We start from the raw sequence: 19,365 nt of genomic DNA, 5'->3' as shown, positions 1-19,365 counted from the left end.
AATTACATTAGTATAAGCATTAAATATTAGTAATTTTAAAACTAAAACATTATTTTTGAACAAACGCGAGAACCTCAAAAAATGGTCTCACTAGACGAAAACATGTGCATCGGGGCTCGTAGCTTTATTTGACGTTCATAAGCGCATTGTAATATGCCTACTTGAATAATAAACCTATCTTTTTCTACTAGTCGACTGTAATTCTTGAATTAAGATTTCTTATACCAAAATGCAATTGGGTATTTTTAATGTATGGGCTCCCAACTCAACTATAATATTCATTTCGATACAGTTTAGTCAACCCTAATGAAATTGACCAATCACAGCTCGCCGCGATCAAGAGGACGAAACAAAACCATAGCTCAAATTAATTATTTTAGGTTGTATAGTAGAAACAATTGTCATAAACCATAAGTCAGAAACGCGCATGTTACACCCCTAATTTAGCAACATCCATAGACTACGAAAACCACTTAGTGTTACTTGTTAGTCTCCATAGGCTACGGTGGCCAAAATCGAGAAAACAGCTGTCTAAAAATTGAATTTAGCGAGGATCAAGTACCAGGGCCTCATGAGTTACGAGAAGGTGTCGTTGAGCATCCCGCCGTAGGGCGCGGGGCGCGGCGGCCGGGTCGCGTACCAGTATGAAGGTATCGCGGCTGCTCGCGAATCTTAGCTGTATACTTTTGGTTTGGTTTCATTTGCTTGTATGATTTTACTAGTTTAAAGTATTATTTTCGTTGACTAGTAGAAAAAGTATTGTATACAATAGTGATATAATCTAACCAAAACTACTGTTTATTATAGATTGCACTGCACAGCTCCAGTTACCCTTATCTTCTCGTATCTATATAAAGTATGTATTAATAATATTTCATAAAAGTGTTGTATTGGATACATTTATAATGTTAATATACCTCCCCATTTGTAGCAAATGAAGCTAAAACACAGACCAACCCCTATAGACCGAGCTTATAGGACGACTCGCGGTCACCGCCCGTATGGTGTATAGGTCAAATATAAGATTGTTCGCGCGCCGCTCCGATCAGTTGCGCCCAAGGTTACGACCTGTTAGCAGTGTGCACGAGTCTAAGAAAATAAATCGTAAACTATTGAATTCATTGGGAAATCATGGGATATTGCAGCGTAAAATGGTGTGGCAAGTCATCTAAGACTTCTACTTACAAAACAGATGGAATAACATCCCACAGGAAAGCGAAATTCATTATTTCATTGAATAATGTTTCTTGTCCGCGGGGTTCATTTTATACTGGTCAGTAAGCAGAGGCGAAGTATGTCCGTCCCTTTTCGTCAACTTGAAAATGCAATGCGCTATCCCTTTCCCTTTCGACTAGTGATGTGACGATGATGGTTTTTCAGTTGCGGAAACTTCGTGCTTCGTCATACCGTATTGTACCATTTTAGACCTGATTTTGGACCTGATGATGAACTTCAAAGAAGTGCGAGGGAACTCGGTGTTGGTTTGTGATATATGTATATGTGATACATATGTTGTATGGGTTTTTTAGAATCCTCTAGGTGAGCAGTTAGGTCTCATGTCACGAGATGGACCTGATGATGAACTTCAAAGAAGTGCGAGAGAACTCGGAGTTGATTTGTAATAGGCATATGTTATTGGTCCATTTGAATATGTTTTCAATACAACCTTCTATGACCTTAATAAAACGGACAAAAGAAAATAATTGTATGAGATTTTGGCGACACTTTTTTCTCGGTATCGAAAGAGATTGCGATTCTGAGTGGAAATAATATAAAAATTCTAAACTTTAAAATTCAAGTTCTGGGTACTTTAAACAGAAATGCCCTAATATGTTAAGTAAAAATTTCAGGTACATTGTTAAATTACTTAATGATATATTCAATTAATCAATAAGTATAATTATTAAGTAAGTTTACTCTAAGTATACTAAATTGGTAACAATTTTACCACAATAAATTTCGATGTCACTGGTAGCAGTACCCACTACCTGTAATGAACATGTCCCATCCCTACATTTACACGTGTCAGCGCGCCATGTTTAAAAAGACCAATCACAACGCCGTGAGCACCCCTCCCGCACCTCACAGTTTGGTGATTTGCGTCGGGAACAAAATGGCCAATATTAGGTTTCTAGAGGCGGTGTTCTGTGAGCTAAAAAGATCAGCAATATAGACATGTCTTTTTATTGAAAAATATGAAAAATAAGTCACGACAGACACGGCAAACATGTATAACAATTATAAGTCATGTACGATCATGTACATTATTTTTATACTTAAAATTTGTTACTATTATTTTTATATATTTTTTTAAAGACTCACTAGATTGATTACCTTTTTTTAATGCTAAAAAAACAAAATATAGAATGAAACTATCGGAAGTGTTAGGTAGTATCGGGTTCTTAAAACAGAAATGTACAGGTTTTTAAATGGGCGGCAACGGGCAGTACATTTGGAGTCGCTGGCGTCCTTAGGATGATGATTGCTTACCATCAGGCCGTATGCTTGTTTGCCACCGACAACGACAAATAAAGTACACTTCCTATACCTACAGAAAATGTGTGCATTATATTTTTTTATTTGTTTTAGTTCATGAACTGGATGTAAAATCAGAGTTGGATGAAACTGATGTGGCCAAAGATGATTTTATATCGCGTAAGTATTCCTCACATGATTGATTACAACTGTAGTTAGTAGGTAAGCTCTGGAGTCGTATAAAAACACCGGCCAAGTGCGAGTCGGACCCGCGTTCCAAGGATGCCGTACTATTGTCGTACGCACTATGAAGTACATTACATTTAAATTTAAAATCCAATAAAATATAATTCAAATACAATTATAATTCAAATAAAATTGAAATATATTATTAGTCATGGTTAAATTAATGTTTATGGTTATAGTCATCTTAGTGTAGTAAATGAAGCAAGTTGTTGTATTTAGTTGTAATTACTACACATAATGTTTTGAAGTTACACACAGTGGTGATACGGGTATGTTCATATGCATCCCAAGTAGCATTGCAAGCTGTATATAAGCTGTATTAAAGTTTATTTGTATACTATAAGCTGTACAGTTAGGCTGTACAAAGGCTGTATAAGCGCTTATACAGCCCTTATAAGTAAAAAAAGGGCCCAAATTATACAGCCTTTGGCGTTATTAGAGCTGTAGAGTAGCTGTATAAGCAATACATAAGCTGCATAATAGCTGCATTACAGCTATATTTCGGTGTAACAGGAAACCTTAACACTACAGATAATCTCTTATAAGTACGATATAAGAATATAAGTTTTAAATGAGTTATAAGAAGAATTACAAGAGAATAATAATCATTTAAGAAACTAAAATGTCTTAATCTTGTTCATTCGTAATATAGTAATGGCGACAATAAAGTGTTATAGTGGATGGTAAAAGTAAAAGTAAATATTATACAGGACTTGAATGAAATATTACATTATTGGTAAGTGCGGATTATTATTTGTTGTGAACCTGTGTATCTTTTCTGGCAAAATATTTACGCGCCTGCAAAATAACAAAGAGAAACCATAAGGAAAATATCAAAAATCGGTAAAGTTACTGTTTGTTTTTCAGGTTAGAGACGTTAGAGTATCAAAAATATTTATAAATATTAATTCTAAGACTAAACAATTTATTTTAGCTGGTATAACACGGCGTTAGTCTGTTAAATATTTGCAAGTATTTCTTTAACTATATTTACAAATACGTTTTTTTTTTATTGTAAAATGGCGACAATTTTTAAACAGCCTACAGGATAGTTGGAGAGCATTATAATCTTAGTAGCTGTGCTGTGTAATAAATGGAGTGTCTTTTACAGCTTTTGTAATTAAAACAGCTTTATAATAGAATATGTATTCGTTTGGCTGTATTTCGGTTCTCCGTACATAAGTTATAATTCTCTTTAGAGATCCGTATAACAAATAAAAAACCTGTACTGTAACTGTCATATATTCCTTTAGTTTTATAATACACTTATTTTCAGAAACCATTACACTACTATACTTATACGAGTGTAAAATTACGCCAAAAGATTGTTATAAGCGACTCTATCAGTAATACAGAAAAAAGCTGTACTATAGCTGCCATTTATTCATTTGGTTTTATAATACCCTTACAGACAGAAGTTATACAACTATTATTCTTATAGGAGAGTAAGATTACGCCATAAGAAATAGCTTTAAAACGGGGTTGACAGATACATTTGTACAGCTACAAGTGCCAAGTGATACTACAATACAGCCTGTATACAGCTTTTACGATAAAATTAGCTTGTAGTGTTTCACAACACTTAATGTTTTAAAACGGAGTTGACAGATACTTTTGTACAGCTAAAAGTGCCAAGTGTTACTACAATACAGCCTGTATACTGTTTTTACGATAGAATTAGCTTGTAGTCTCTCACAACACTTTTAGTTTTATAGCAGATTTTTTATATTCTGATAAAGCACCCTATGCTTCCGCAGAATCCTTTATAATGATTTTATACAGCTTGAGCTGTATAATGTCTGTAAAGTACCTTTTATACAGCTTAAATCTTTTCTGACACTCTTATACGTCCCTTAAATCACTCTAAGTTCTTAATTGGCTGCTATATTGATGTTGCCGACACTTCCATGCTACTTGGGATACCCCAGTAGTGTAGGAAACGAAGCAAGTTGTTGTATGGAGACCCATGCATTAATTTCTCAGTCGATGAAATTAACTTGGTTATTGTATAGTATGAGCCGAGACTAACATTATAAATATCCAAAAAAAAAACACTCCTAAGTTAGGTAAAAACACAAATCTGATTATATATTGAACCGAGTAATTCCTCAGTCCAAAATTATTTTACAAATAAGTTATTTGTATCAGTATGTGATACTAGAAAAAAATCTAAAAGTTTTGTCAAACATGAGAATATTTTTTTATGATACTTCCTTTTTTTGACGCTCATTTTCATCGGAAAATTGCTCTGTCATTTTTTTCTTCTTATATGATCTTAGAATATAATTTGGCGCAATGGGTAAAAAAATCCAAAAAAAATGCGTATCGAAATGTATGTATTATAGAACTATTAAAAACGGAGAGTGGAAAATTATTAGATTTTCATTTTGTAGGTATAAAACGGCAATAAAATGGCATTCCAGTGAAAAAATTAGACTGAGCAATTTTCCGGTCCAAGACACGCCAAAAATTTTTATTTTATTAATACTGGTATTTCTGCTGGGATATTTTTTTGATATTTCATATATTGTTGCAATACGTTTCATGAATATGTCTGGTGAAGAAAGTTTGAACGGAGCATTTTTCCGTAAAAAGATATTAACGATTTAAGACTTTAGGTATTTACTTTAATTCTATTATTATTATTCTTTGAAAATTTATACAATACTTTTTATTTATTGATACTTTATCATACTGTAAAGTTTTTTCTGGCTGAGGAATTACTGCGGGGTCCACTACCTTTATTTACTACACTAATCTAGAATTCAAGATATTCTTTTATGGAGTAATACATGCTTTATGTACTAGAAATTTGAAAATTTATTTTTTTGTATAAGGTAACGGGCTCCAAGTTCGTGTTATAGTACGTTATTTCGTTAGTTTTGTTTCTGGCGCAAATAATAAGGAATTCAAATACTTTTTATTCAAATTATACATATGAAATAAATCTGTATTATTTAATCTCTTCAATAAAATAATAACCAATATTTTAGTGATTAAACTGAGAGTAATACGACGGTCGAAACTGTCAGACGGCCGCGAACAGCTGTGTTGTATGCGTGCCCTTTTTTTAGGGGTCTATATTAATTCGCATAACTTAATACTCCTAATTCAAATTGGCATAACGTATATTACGCATAACTTCTAAATGGCATAACATTATTCCGCATAACTGAGTACGCATAATGTTAATGCGCATAACGTAAATTGTCATAACGATGACTTGGGATAAATATAATAAGCATAAAGTTACTTTGCATAATTATTAAATTGTATAAATATAAAAGGCATGTTAATAAAAATATAGACAGAGCGGCTCGAATTAAGGTTCAGTAGGTTCAGAGAACGAAGTTTTAAGTAAAAGTAGCGCTTTTTAAGATCACAAATATCACAATACGGTTGTCAAAAATTTAATTAGCAATCTTGCGGCCTTACTCTAGGGACTTCAGCGATTTGAATCCAGAGTTTTTGACTTTTGCTCGATAAAAAAAAAACACTAAAATAGGTCTAAAATGCACGTAAAAAAATTGCACAAAAATATCAAAATGTGAAAATTATTTCTAAAACCTAAAAAAACCTATTATTATTGAAAAAACCGGCCAAGTGCGAGTCGGACTCGCAAACGAAGGTAGTACCATTATCTATAAAAACGGTCACCCATCCAAGTACTGACCCCGCCCGACGTTGCTTAAGGCGACGGTAGCGGTGGGTAAAATTTCAGATTCTGTCAATTTACCCCATTTCACACACAAGCGCACTTCACGCACACTACCTCACTTTACTGGGACAGGTCAGTGACCCATCACGTTTTTTTAAGATTGGACTTTTAGTTTAGTATTGACCACTAGCCTCCTTTGAGGGTAAAAGCGTTCCATTGAAAGATGAAAGAGAAACAATGCATTTAATCTTGCTTTCCTTGTCTGTTCATGTCACACGTGACGTACCTATTTAATTCATTTGATTGTTGACTGTTTTATTACCTAATATTGCTTTGTCGAGATACGCGTTTTGTACAATTAAAGCGAATAAAACAAGATGTCATTAAGTCAGATGTAAAATGTTATTTACTACTCTATACGGTTTTTCATAAGGTGCAAAATCCATTCAATAGGAATTTAAATAAATAAAGTTTCAGCAGGGTGGCAATTCCATTTTGGCAGATAAAGCGAAACAGAATAGTTCTATCGAACCTGCTTACAAATTTTCACGAGAATCAGTTGAGAAATGTGATCTGCAAAGGAGAACATACAAAAGCATTTTTGCCCAAGCTGAAACGGAGACCTTTGCTAACGCTCGGCCAATGATGGTTTAGGTACACCTATAAAAAATGGTTGTCCCTGCTGTAATTTTAATATCTTTATATTTCAACCGGTACAGTTTCACCTTCAAAAATAATCGGTATCGCTAAACAATAGCGGTACTAAACTACTTATACGTTCACGAAATCGGTATCTGCATAACTTGATTGTTAGTAAACTAACCTGGAAAATAATCTCAAAATCACCGAAACATTTATGTACAGTCACCTGCAATAATATGTTACGTCATTAGCGCCAACTTTGCCTCCAGGGAAACTTTGCCCAAAACGACAATTTTAAACAAATTCGTTAATGTAGAAAAAATTATAATAGTTATGGCCACCCTGCTATTTTTAGTAGAAAATAGGTTATATTTCTGACAAAACTATATACCAAACTTGTGCATAACTTGACTTGGGAATTTTGAGTTTGAGCGAGTTGCCTAATATAGGGTATATTTCGGCGGGCAAAAAATTTATAAATAATGAATGCAAGTAGAAAAAATTGAGAACCCTTTGACAAATATTTCCGGGTTTGAGTTATAACACATGAAGCATAGATTATGTCTATTGAGATTTAAACTAAAAAGGCCTAAATACACAAAAGTTTTAGCGGTGGGCAAAGTAATCCGGTAATTTGGCATCCATACCAACATTGCCCACCACCAAAAACGGATTAGGGTTGTCACTTTCATCTAATTTATCCAACTTCGCAAGTAAAAGAAGGTTATGTTTGTACACTAAAATAAGTTTATAAATATATACTGTATTTATTTGTCTTATTATCCTTTATTTAGATGTTTTATCCCGTTAACGAATGAAAAACACAACAAAAATCATATTATTAAACTATTGTAACAGATTTTCTCAAAAGTGACAACCCTAGCCTTTGTAAAATGCTTAGGCGAGCCTTATTTGGAAATGGGCAAAAACGGGTAGGCAACATTGCCCAGCAAATTTATTTAAAAGTTTTTACACTTATGTGCTAAGTTATTAATAGGGAATGGTAGGATTGCCCAAAACCTTTTAGTGATCCTTAGACATCATCATCATACGAGCTGTATTTGAATACCAAATTGACGTGGGCAATGTTGGCAAAAACCCCGGATATCTTTGCCCGCCCTCTAAAACGCAAAAAAATGGGTAAAAACACGATAAAAAATATTTTTTTTTTTCAAATAAACTGATGCGTTTGATCACAATGGACGTGCTGAGCAAAAAAAGTCATTAGATGTGAATTGTGAAGTTTTTTGAGAAATTCGTTTTAAAAAAAAAGCGGGCAAAGTTGGTGATAATGACGGTACCTACTCTTCGAAGGCCGCAAAAATATGTGACCAGGGGCCGATTGCATAACAAACTACAACTAATATTACAAGCGGAACTCCTTTTCTAATTTTACTTATTAAATAAGGAGTTCCGCTTGTAATATTAGTTGTAGTTTGTTATGCAATAGGCCCATGGTCTTATGGTTCTACAAATAAGATCGTGTCAGATATTTTTGCGGCCTTCGTTGTGTAACATAAATTGCAGGCGACTGTACATTTGGAATAATTATTTTATTTAGTTTCAACGAAAGTTACAAGTTGAGTACGAAAATACTTCAGATATGCAATATGCACAAAATGTAGACCTAATCGAAATAAAACATTGCTTTTTATAGGTAATTTATAAAACATTTGATACATAGGTATACATAACTAAAGATGAGTCTTTTTTCATTTTAAGCGAGTTTTGAAGGAACATAATACTTAAATTCGACTGTAATTGTAGAGAATAACAGCAAATTAAAAATATAATGGCATGAAGAGTCGGTACTCGGTTTCTTCGTGAACAAATTTACGTGTAATTTAATGCAATTATTAAACATTTATTGAACGAATTATGGTTACAAAGTGAGATCTAAATCGAAAACCTCATATACCGGCCCCTTGTTTGGGAGCCCCACTTAAATCTTCATTTTATTCTGTTTTTAGTATTTGTTGTTATAGCGGCAACAGAAATACATCATCTGTGAAAATTTCAACTGTCTAGCTATCACGGTTCGTGAGATACAGCCTGGTGACAGACAGACGGACGGACGGACGGACAGCGAAGTCTTAGTAATAGGGTCCCGTTTTACCCTTTGGGTACGGAACCCTAAAAAACGGTCGTTTATTCGGAACGTTTCCTTTCTAATCCAAAAGGCCTATAGTTGCTGAATCGACTACTTTCCTACTGATGTCGCTTACGAACGTTATTCTTTATTCAAGCTGTATCGATGTAAATAAATCAAAATAAGTAATAAAAAAAAACGAAAAAAAAGCAAAAAAAAAAACGGTCACCCATCCAAGTACTGACCACTCCCGACGTTGCTTAACTTTGGTCAAAAATCACGTTTGTTGTATGGGAGCGGGAGCCCCTTTTAAATCTTTATTTTATTCTGTTTTTAGTATTTGTTGTTATAGCGGCAACAGAAATACATCATCTGTGAAAATTTCAACTGTCTAGCTATCACGGTTCGTGAGATACAGCCTGGTGACAGACGGACAGCGAAGTCTTAGTAATAGGGTCCCGTTTTACCCTTTGGGTACGGAACCCTAAAAATGAAGAACACGCACTTACTACCTACGCCTTTATAATGTTTTACAGCAAACAGATACCCCAACCTAACCGAGTTGGTTTTGCCCTGATCCATCTAATTCTCTTGCTTTATTAAATTATGCTAATTCATTTTGTGCCAAATAAAGTTATAGTTAATAATAGTATGCATATTTAAATTATGCGGATTCATTATTATGCGCTATAAGTGTTATGCTTTTTTAATATTATGCCTGTTCAATGTTATGCACAATTATGTTATGCCAAATCTGTTATGCGAATTCATATTATGACAATTAATGTTAGGCGTATTAAGGGGCACCCTTTTTTTAGGCGTAAGGTGCGCGCTCTCACTTCTTAAGCTTATAGGAAGGAAAAGCTAAACCCATTCGAATGAAAGTTTTTGGGAGTGTTTCTGTGGGTTCCTTAGTAATTGATTTGATAAGAAAAAAGATTGAATATATGCATAGAAATACCTTAAAATTGCAATAAATCGACTCACGAAATAGCGGTCATTTTTTTTTACGTGTGTCTCCTATTTCGTGCCACTAACGAATCAAGGATTTTCTAGATACATTTTCAGTGCTTGTTTTTAAATATAACAACGAAGATAGTTAAAAAAAAATAGTAAACAATTAATGTATTTCATGAAGTTTCGTATGAGCGAAATTCGGTATATGTTTTTTTCACTAGAATTCTCATAAAACGAGTTTGAATGCGACCAGAGTTAAAATTTTTAAGGTATACTCCATATTAACTACTATCACAATTTTATTTTAATTAACGTATATTCTCATATTAACTACTAGCACATATTATTTATAATTGAATTTATTTGATTTATTTTTGTGTATGTTTATATTTAACGTATAATATAGTTAATTTTTTTTGTAAATATTTTTTTTATATTTTTGTTTATATAATTCGGCTTTTAATCAAGTACCCATATGGTTTACAAAGTCTTAATTCAACCATTAAAGTCGACGAGTACAAAAAACTTTAAGCTAAACTTGGTCAAGCAGATCTTGTCAGTAGAAAAAGGCGGCAATTTTGAAAAATGTAGGCGCGAAGGGATATCGTCCCATAGAAAATTTGAATTTCGCGCCTTTTTTTACTGACAAGATTTGCTTGACCATCTATAGCTCTCAATTTATTTATTTTTTTAAATATTTTTTTAATTTGACCTTACAATTACTCGTAAGTAGGTAAGACCGTGAAATATTTAAAATGATTATCAGCAAATTATCACCAGTTACTCTAAGAAATTTTATTCCGAAACAGGGGACACGAATTCACGAACTTAGGAGCTGAGCTAAATTTGTATCACGAAATGGGAGCCAAAGCTTAGAGCGGCATGTATTGCAACCATATGAGGTACAGAGCATTACGGCCCAAAGAACCTGGAATTTCCTGGATTCAAGGGGCATTAGTAATGAACTTTAAAGGGCCGTCACAATAGGTCACTGCTTGATCGAAGTGGCACTCAAAGACCCACACCGCCCACATCACCCCCAATAATAATATGTAGTACTTATCTATACTTAAACTATTCTAAGACTTCTACCCATGAAGGTAATCAATTAAATTTTTACGTTAGATGAAGACTCATGCAACTCGGCGCTGCAGATGTCGCCCGATGACACTTTCAGCGATGGACAGATAATGTCAGGTATGTAAAATCATACAAATACTCTTTGCACACTTCATTAGAACAAAACAGTAACACAAGCCAAGATAAACAACAAGCGGTATTGTCATTATAAAGCGACCTCTTCCAGACAACTTTTAGGAAGCGGAAATAATAAATTTACACATGTCATCCACGGTGTGAGGTAATTCCATTCGGAGCGGGGTTAGAGCCGGAATGAAATACTATTAATTAGTTGTTCTGTGATATAAACAGGTATGCTTTTCTTTTTAGTGTCACAGGAAGGCGCCGCTGTCGCGGGAGCGATACCGGAGCGGTGTGCTTCTCGTGTCCGGGAACAATTGGCAATGGCTTGCTCCGTGAGGCTCGAGCGCCTCCGCAGCGACATCGCTTCGCGCACAACCGAAACTGATCATGAAACTTGTGACCTCGCACTCACGACACACATCGAGCGTAGCTTAGAGTTAACATATCATATTGATCCTTCTTCTATCCATAAGGGTATGGAGAAAAAAAGATGCTTCTGTCCTGTATGCGAAAGACTTTTCACGTATAAAAAGAACTTACAAATACATATGCGTCTTCACGATGGAGACACACATTACTCCTGTGATATATGTAAAAAACTATTCATAAAAAAGAATATTTTAGAACAACATATTTTACGTGTGCACATGGGAGAACGTTACGATTGTAAGATATGCAAACAGAAATTCTTTCATAAATCTGCGTTGATACGACATATGGTTAGACACAAGGCAGATAAACCGTCCAGCTGTAAAATATGCATGAAAACATTTTCACAGAAAAGTAAATTAGACAGTCACACGTGCCATACGGAGAATCGATATTTCTGCGACTTATGCAATCAGGGATTCTTACACAAATCTGTCTTGTTATGCCATAAGCTTACACACGCCAGTGAAGGACCTTACTCGACTGAAGTCGACCCAAAACCGTTTGCACTGAAACGTAACACTCGTGTTATATTGCACACAGAAGGTGTCTCGTGTGAAGTCTGTAAAGAAGTATTCAAACATAATTTTGAATTAAAATGTCATATGCCTGTACACACTGGAGAGAAACAATACGCTTGTGAAATATGCCAAAAAAAGTTTTCCTATAAAACAAATTTTACACGGCATTTTAAAATTCACTTTAACGGAACAGATTTTTTTTGTAAAGTATGTAAAATGACTTTTAAAGACAAATGTTCTTTAAAAAACCACACCTGCACAGAGGCAAATAAACGATTTTTCTGCGATATATGTAAAAAGGGTTTTACACGAAAATCGGGGCTGATTTCTCACATGCTCTTGCATTTTAGACAAAATTCTTTTTCTTGTGAAATATGCCAAAGACAGTTTGCATGGAAAGGTGCCTTGGACAAACATCGTAAAATTCACAATGATGAGATGACGTTCTCTTGCGAAATCTGTAAAAAAGGGTTTAAAGATAAATACTATTTAAAAATTCATACCCTCACCCATACTGGTAAGAAACCTTACACCTGTGAGACATGCAATAAACAGTTTGCACATAAGTATAGCTTATATTGTCATCGTAAAATTCACACTGGGGAAAAGCTATACTCATGCGATGTATGTAAAAAAAGCTTCACGACAAAATCAGTGCTGATTAACCACATGACTTTGCATTTTAAGTCTTTTTCTTGTGAAATATGCCAAAAACAGTTTGCACGCAAAGATGCCTTGAACAGACATCATAAAGTTCACACTAATGAGGAGACGTTCTCTTGCGAAATCTGTAAAAAAAGGTTTAAAGAGAAATACTATTTAAAAATTCATACCCTCACTCATACAGATAAGAAACCTTACACCTGTGACACATGCAATAAACAGTTTGCACGCAAGAACAGCTTATATTGTCATCGTAAAATTCACACTGGGGAAAAGCTATACTCATGCGATGTATGTAAAAAAAGCTTCACGACAAAATCAGTGCTGATTAACCACATGACTTTGCATTTTAAGTCTTTTTCTTGTGAAATATGCCAACAACAGTTTGCACGCAAAGATGCCTTGAACAGACACCATAAAGTTCACACTAATGAGGAGACGTTCTCTTGCGAAATCTGTAAAAAAAGGTTTAAAGAGAAATACTATTTAAAAATTCATACCCTCACTCATACAGATAAGAAACCTTACACCTGTGACACATGCAATAAACAGTTTGCACACAAGAAAAGCTTATATTGTCATCGTAAAATTCACACTGCGGAAAACCTATACTCATGCGATGTATGTAAAAAAAGCTTCACGACAAAATCAGTGCTGATTAACCACATGCTTGTGCATTTTAAACAAAAGTCTTTTTCTTGTGAAATATGTCAAAAACAGTTTGCACGCAAAGGTGGCTTGAACAAACATCATAAAGTTCACAATGATGAGATAACGTTCTCTTGCGAAATCTGTAAAAAAGGGTTTAAAGATAAATACTATTTAAAAATTCATACCCTCTCTCATTCTGGTGAGAAACCTTACACCTGTGAGACATGCAATAAACAGTTTGCACACCAGACAAGCTTATATTGTCATCGTAGAATTCACACTGCGGAAAAGCTATACTCATGCGATGTATGTAAAAAAAGCTTCACGACAAAATCAGTGCTGATTAACCACATGCCTGTGCATTTTAAACAAAAGTCTTTTTCTTGTGAAATATGTCAAAAACAGTATGCACGCAAAGATGCCTTGAACAGACATCGTAAATTTCACAATAATGAGGTGACGTTCCCTTGCGAAATCTGTAAAAAAGGGTTTAAATATAAATACTATTTAAAAATTCACACCCGTACTCATACAGGTGAGAAACCTTACACCTGTAAAGTTTGCAATAAACAGTTTGCAACTGGAAGTAGCTTACAGACTCATATGAAAACTCACACGGTGGAAAACTCGACTTCAACTACTACTGCTGCTGGAGGATTATTCTGTTGCGAAAAATGTGGTAAGTCTTACAAATCATATAGGTCGTTCATGTATCATATGAAGACACACTTGGGAGTATGTCGTCACTCCTGCGAATTATGTGATAAAACATTTCTACTGAAGGAATCATTAAAAGAGCATATGTCAATTCATACAGGAGAGAAGGCCTATTCATGTGATGTATGTCATAAGCGATTCAGAACAAAATCAATTATGGGACAACATATGCTGGTTCACCAGGAACTCAAACAACATTCTTGTCTAGTATGCGATAAACAGTTTAGACATAAATCTGCTTTAGCTATGCATATCCGATGTGTTCATACAGGCGAAAAGCCGTATTCTTGCGATATATGCAAAAAGGCGTTCTCTATGGTATCTGCGTTGAATATCCATTATCGATATCATACTGGAAAACGCCCGTATACTTGTAAGATTTGTGGTAAAAAATTCGTTGAATGTTCTGGTGTCAGGAGACATCTTATAAAAGTTCACAAGGAGCAAGCTACTAATTATGAGAAAACCTGAATGTTATTAAACTTATTAATCATTTCTTATTTCGTAATTTGATAAAGTTCCTGAAACTGTATTTATGTGAAACTTATGGATCTGATTTACTATATATGGCATGTCTCTGTAGGGGTTTTCCATGAATTGCCCTACCTATTTAGGTACCATAGAGCGCTTCCACTAGAAAGTTTCAGATAACTACATTATCTTATCCTAATTAATAGTAGGATTATAAAATAATACGAATTATATTACATCGGGCAGTTTAATTTTATTTTCACTTCCACATCCATATCGCTTAATCATTAGGGTACGTTTTCACTAAAGCTGTGCGAGGATGGTTTGTATTAGTCTATGAATGAGGGAGGTTTCATATGTATAAATATCAATCAGTACCTACTGGCCACTTACAAAAGTTTACTAAAATAATAAGGGAAAGTTTTATAATAATAAAACCGGGCAAGTGCGAGTCGGACTCGCGCACGAAGGGTTCCGTACCATAATGCAAAAAAGGCAAAAAAACGGTCACCCATCCAAGTACTGACCCCGCCCGACGTTGCTTAACTTCGGTCAAAAATCACGTTTGTTGTATGGGAGCCCCACTTAAATCTTTATTTTATTCTGTTTTTAGTATTTGTTGTTATAGCGGCAACAGAAATACATCATCTGTGAAAATTTCAACTGTCTAGCTATCACGGTTCGTGAGATACAGCCTGGTTGACAGACGGACGGACATCAGTCTTAGTAATAGGGTCCCGTTTTATACCCTTTGGGTACGGAACCCTAAAAAGCACTAAATCCGACTAAATTGTTAGGGTAGCCCTTATAAAGGGCTTTATTGTTTGGTAGGTTTTTTTGGTCAGAGATTGTCAAATGAATGGGCTAGCAGATCTGGAAGTCTTTTTCTTGGTTATCCGTCTTAAAGAGACGCCCATTGAAAGGTTTTTTATATAGAGGAAAAGGTTGTCCGGTTGTAACAAAAATAGTGTGGATCCGTTTAAATACTCGGTATCGTGCTCTGTAAATTTTTTGGCCTTTGTATGGAGGATTAGTTAACTAATACTTGCTAATACCTACTTGACCTGGACGAAAAGAAAAATCTAATATGCCCTTAAACGGAACCCCACTGTGATTGTTACACACTGTTTATGTGATCTGAGCACTTTTTTTTCAAAATCCGAAATCCTTCCCGTGTTTAATATTATATGCTGTTACTTGATGCTATGGGTAACACCGCTTTCAAGTCCATAGAGATTAATAAACTACTTATTCAATTATTATTAACTTTATTCCATTACCAAATTTAGAATAAATCCTAATTTAACCTTTTCGACGCCGTGTAAAACACAAAAGCTGTAACGCGGACGCCACGTCACCGAAGTGTCAAAACTGAAATTGAACTTTATGCCTATGCACGTAGGACTATGTTGCTGTGTGGTCTGTGACCGATGTATCAGTCATTGGCGTTGAACCTGCGGTGCGGATATATCGGTCATTGGCGTCCAAAAGGTTAAATAAAACAGTAATATTAAATGCATTACGTTGAATGTTTGGGTAACGATTATTTTAGTTACACATTGTCTATGATATGATTATATCTTCCTTTTTTACTTATAATAATCCTCAGCATAAGAAGAGTTAGGTACGCAGGATATATCCACACCGCATATACCCCTAGAGCGCTGTCCCTCGGCCACGGCGACGATGACGGCAATGATGACGCACAAGAGCAACTTTTGGTAAAGAAAACAAATAGGTAGAATAGTTACTATGGTGTTTTATAGATATACGAGTAGAGAGCTTCAGTCGTGGTTGAGTAGACAAATGATGTAAAATAAATATGACTTTTTTTAAGAGCGCTCTTACAAGAAAAGTCGAAATAATGCAAAATTGATGATACTAGTCGACGAAATTCAGGACTTTGCGCTCATTATTAGAAACAATGAGTACTTGTTCCAGTAAAAGCGTCTTCTTATCTTTATAAATATCGTTGTAAATATTAGAAAAAGGACTTATTAAATTAGTAATGATTTTTTTTCTGATGGTCGTTTCCGAAAAACCCCGTGAAGCACTGAATGGCGAGCTCTTATTTGGAAATGTTGAGAATTTTACTCTGCTAAACCTGGCTATTTTGTGTTACTAATACCCTGTACTTTAGGCATATCAAACTATATTTTTCCTACATACCTTTGAGAAAGAGAAAATCAAAGTAAAACGAACTCGATTTTCTCTCCGAAACAAGTGTCAATTCCTACGAAAATCTACTTAATATCGAAGTCATTTTCATACTCAAGCAATCTGCAACGTTTGCTTATGCTGTTGGTATACATTAGTGTTTATGAAATTCTACTATAATTTTTTGGCAATTTTTTGAAAACTACTCTATATTACCGATGACGCGCGCTGCGCCAGCTCAGTGCCGCGGCAGAGCTTGTAGAGGCAGGACGTGTGTCGGTCGGCTCCGCACATTTTCAACGGCGACGACGAGGTTTTTTATCATTGTGTGCGGCGGGCGCCGTGTAAAACGCTATACTGTGTGCGTGTAAACCGCAACGAGAGACTTTGATCCTAGCACTGTTTTTATAGTATTATAATTTATAATGGTACAGTTTAATAAACTACCGGACAGGATTAAAAATATTTGAAACGACCTGACATTCTATATGTATTTATTTGACTCAAGATAGTACTCAGGGTCTGATGATGGAGCCGGAAGGTGGTCACCGGTACCAATCAACCATGCAACTAAACCACTTCGTGTTTAGGCTCGTTTTATTCATCTCAACAAGATCTTTGACACAAGATAGTACTCAGGGTCTGATGATGGAGCCGGAAGGTGGTCACCGGTACCAATCAACCATGCAACTAAACCACTTCGTGTTTGGGCTCGTTTGATTCGGCTCAACAAGATCTTTGACTTAAGATAGTACTCAGGGTCTGATGATGGAGCCGGAAGGTGGTCACCAGTACCAATCAACAATGCAACTAAACCACTTCGTGTTTAGGCTCGTTTTATTCGTCTCAACAAGATCTTTGACTTAAGATAGTACTCAGGGTCTGATGATGGAGCCGGAAGGTGGTCACCGGTACCAATCAACCATGCAACTAAACCACTTCGTGTTTGGGCTCGTTTGATTCGTCCCAACAAGATCTTTGGCACAAGATAATACTCTGGGTCTGATGATGGAGCCGGAAGGTGGTCACCGGTACCAATCAACCATGCAACTAAACCACTTCGTGTTTAGGCTCGTTTGATTCGTCTCAACAAGATCTTTGACACAAGATAGTACTCAGGGTCTGATGATGGAGCCGGCAGGTGGTCACCGGTACCAATCAACCATGCCACTAAACCACTTCGTGTTTAGGCTCGTTTTATTCGTTTCTATAAGATCTTTGACACAAGATAGTACTCAGGGTCTGATGTTGGAGCCGGAAGGTGGTCACCGGTACCAATCAACCATGCAACTAAACCACTTCGTGTTTAGGCTCGTTTGATTCGTCTCAACAAGACCTTGGACGCAAGATAGTACTCAGGATCTGATGATGGAGCTGGAAGGTGGCCACGGGTACCAGTCTACCATGTAACTGAACCACTTCGTGTTTGGGCTCGTTTGATTTGTCGCAACAAGATCTTTGACACAAGGTAGTACTGAGGGTCTGATGATGGATCCGGAAGGTGGTGACCGGTACCAATCAACCATGCAACTAAACCACTTCGTGTTTGGCTTCGTTCGATTCGTCGCAACAAGATCTTTGACACAAGTTAGTACTCAGGGTCTGATGATGGAGCTGGACTGTGGCCACGGGTACCAGTCTACCATGTAAGACCCTGAGTATTATCTTGTGCCAAAGATCTTGTTGAGACGAATCAAACGAGCCCAAACACGAAGTTGTTTAGTTACATGATAGACTGGTACCCGTGGCCACCTTCCAGCTCCATCATCAGACCCTGTGTATCTTCAGTGTCAAATATCTTGTTGAGACGAATCAAACGAGCCTAATCATGTTACTACATGGTTGATTGGTATCCGTGACCACCTTAATCATCATCAGATCCTCAGTACCAGTTCGTTTTTAAACCCTCGTTGATACAAACTTTACAACCTATAGGTACCAAAACTACCAAATGCAATGACGAAACATGTAAATAAGCGAGTAGGTACCTATAATTTCTTTCGAGTAATATACCTTCATAAGTACGAGTATGGGGCTATTCATAAATTACGTCGTTTCAAATGGGAGGAGTGGGGGGGGGGGGGGGGGGTCTGGACATCGGATGATGGTAACATGACGTAGGAGGAAACAGATTCATCCGAAGCTTGATTTTTGGATGATTTGAGGGGTGGGGGGGGGGGTCAAAAATCGTCAAAAATAGATGACGTAATTTATGAACAGCCCCTATGTACATTTGCACTGCATTTAGTATTTTCGTACTTACCAAATAACAGTTTTAGAACTTTAAAAGTTAAGTACAGTTAGTGTTGTTATGGTTGATTTCAATATGCTTCGCGAAGGATCAAGAATGTTTAATCCATCATTGTAGTGCGAGTGTGGTAGAAGGGATCGGCATACTGAGCTCGCACGGCCTGCCGCAGCGCGTAAAATACCTAAACTCGCTCAACGCCGAAATGTAATAGCGCTCTTAAATATAAATGCTGGTC

General features: G+C 35.9%; 1 protein-coding gene across 1 annotated transcript in view; it reads left to right on the top strand.

Moving 5' to 3' along the window:
* The window catches only part of LOC134803234 (zinc finger protein 721-like), a 52,524-nt gene extending 37,574 nt beyond the window's left edge, over nt 1–14,950 (top strand). The window contains exons 7-9 of the mRNA XM_063775926.1: nt 2,590–2,655; nt 11,193–11,264; nt 11,517–14,950. Coding sequence (XP_063631996.1) covers nt 2,590–2,655; nt 11,193–11,264; nt 11,517–14,722 — 3,344 coding nt within the window. The 3' untranslated portion in view covers nt 14,723–14,950. The remainder of the gene's footprint in view (nt 1–2,589; nt 2,656–11,192; nt 11,265–11,516) is intronic.
* Nucleotides 14,951–19,365: the final 4,415 nt, after the last annotated feature.

The sequence above is a fragment of the Cydia splendana genome, chromosome 26 (assembly GCF_910591565.1).
Source record: "Cydia splendana chromosome 26, ilCydSple1.2, whole genome shotgun sequence".
Lineage (NCBI taxonomy): Eukaryota > Metazoa > Arthropoda > Insecta > Lepidoptera > Tortricidae > Cydia > Cydia splendana.
This window is presented reverse-complemented; position numbering and strand designations above follow the sequence as displayed.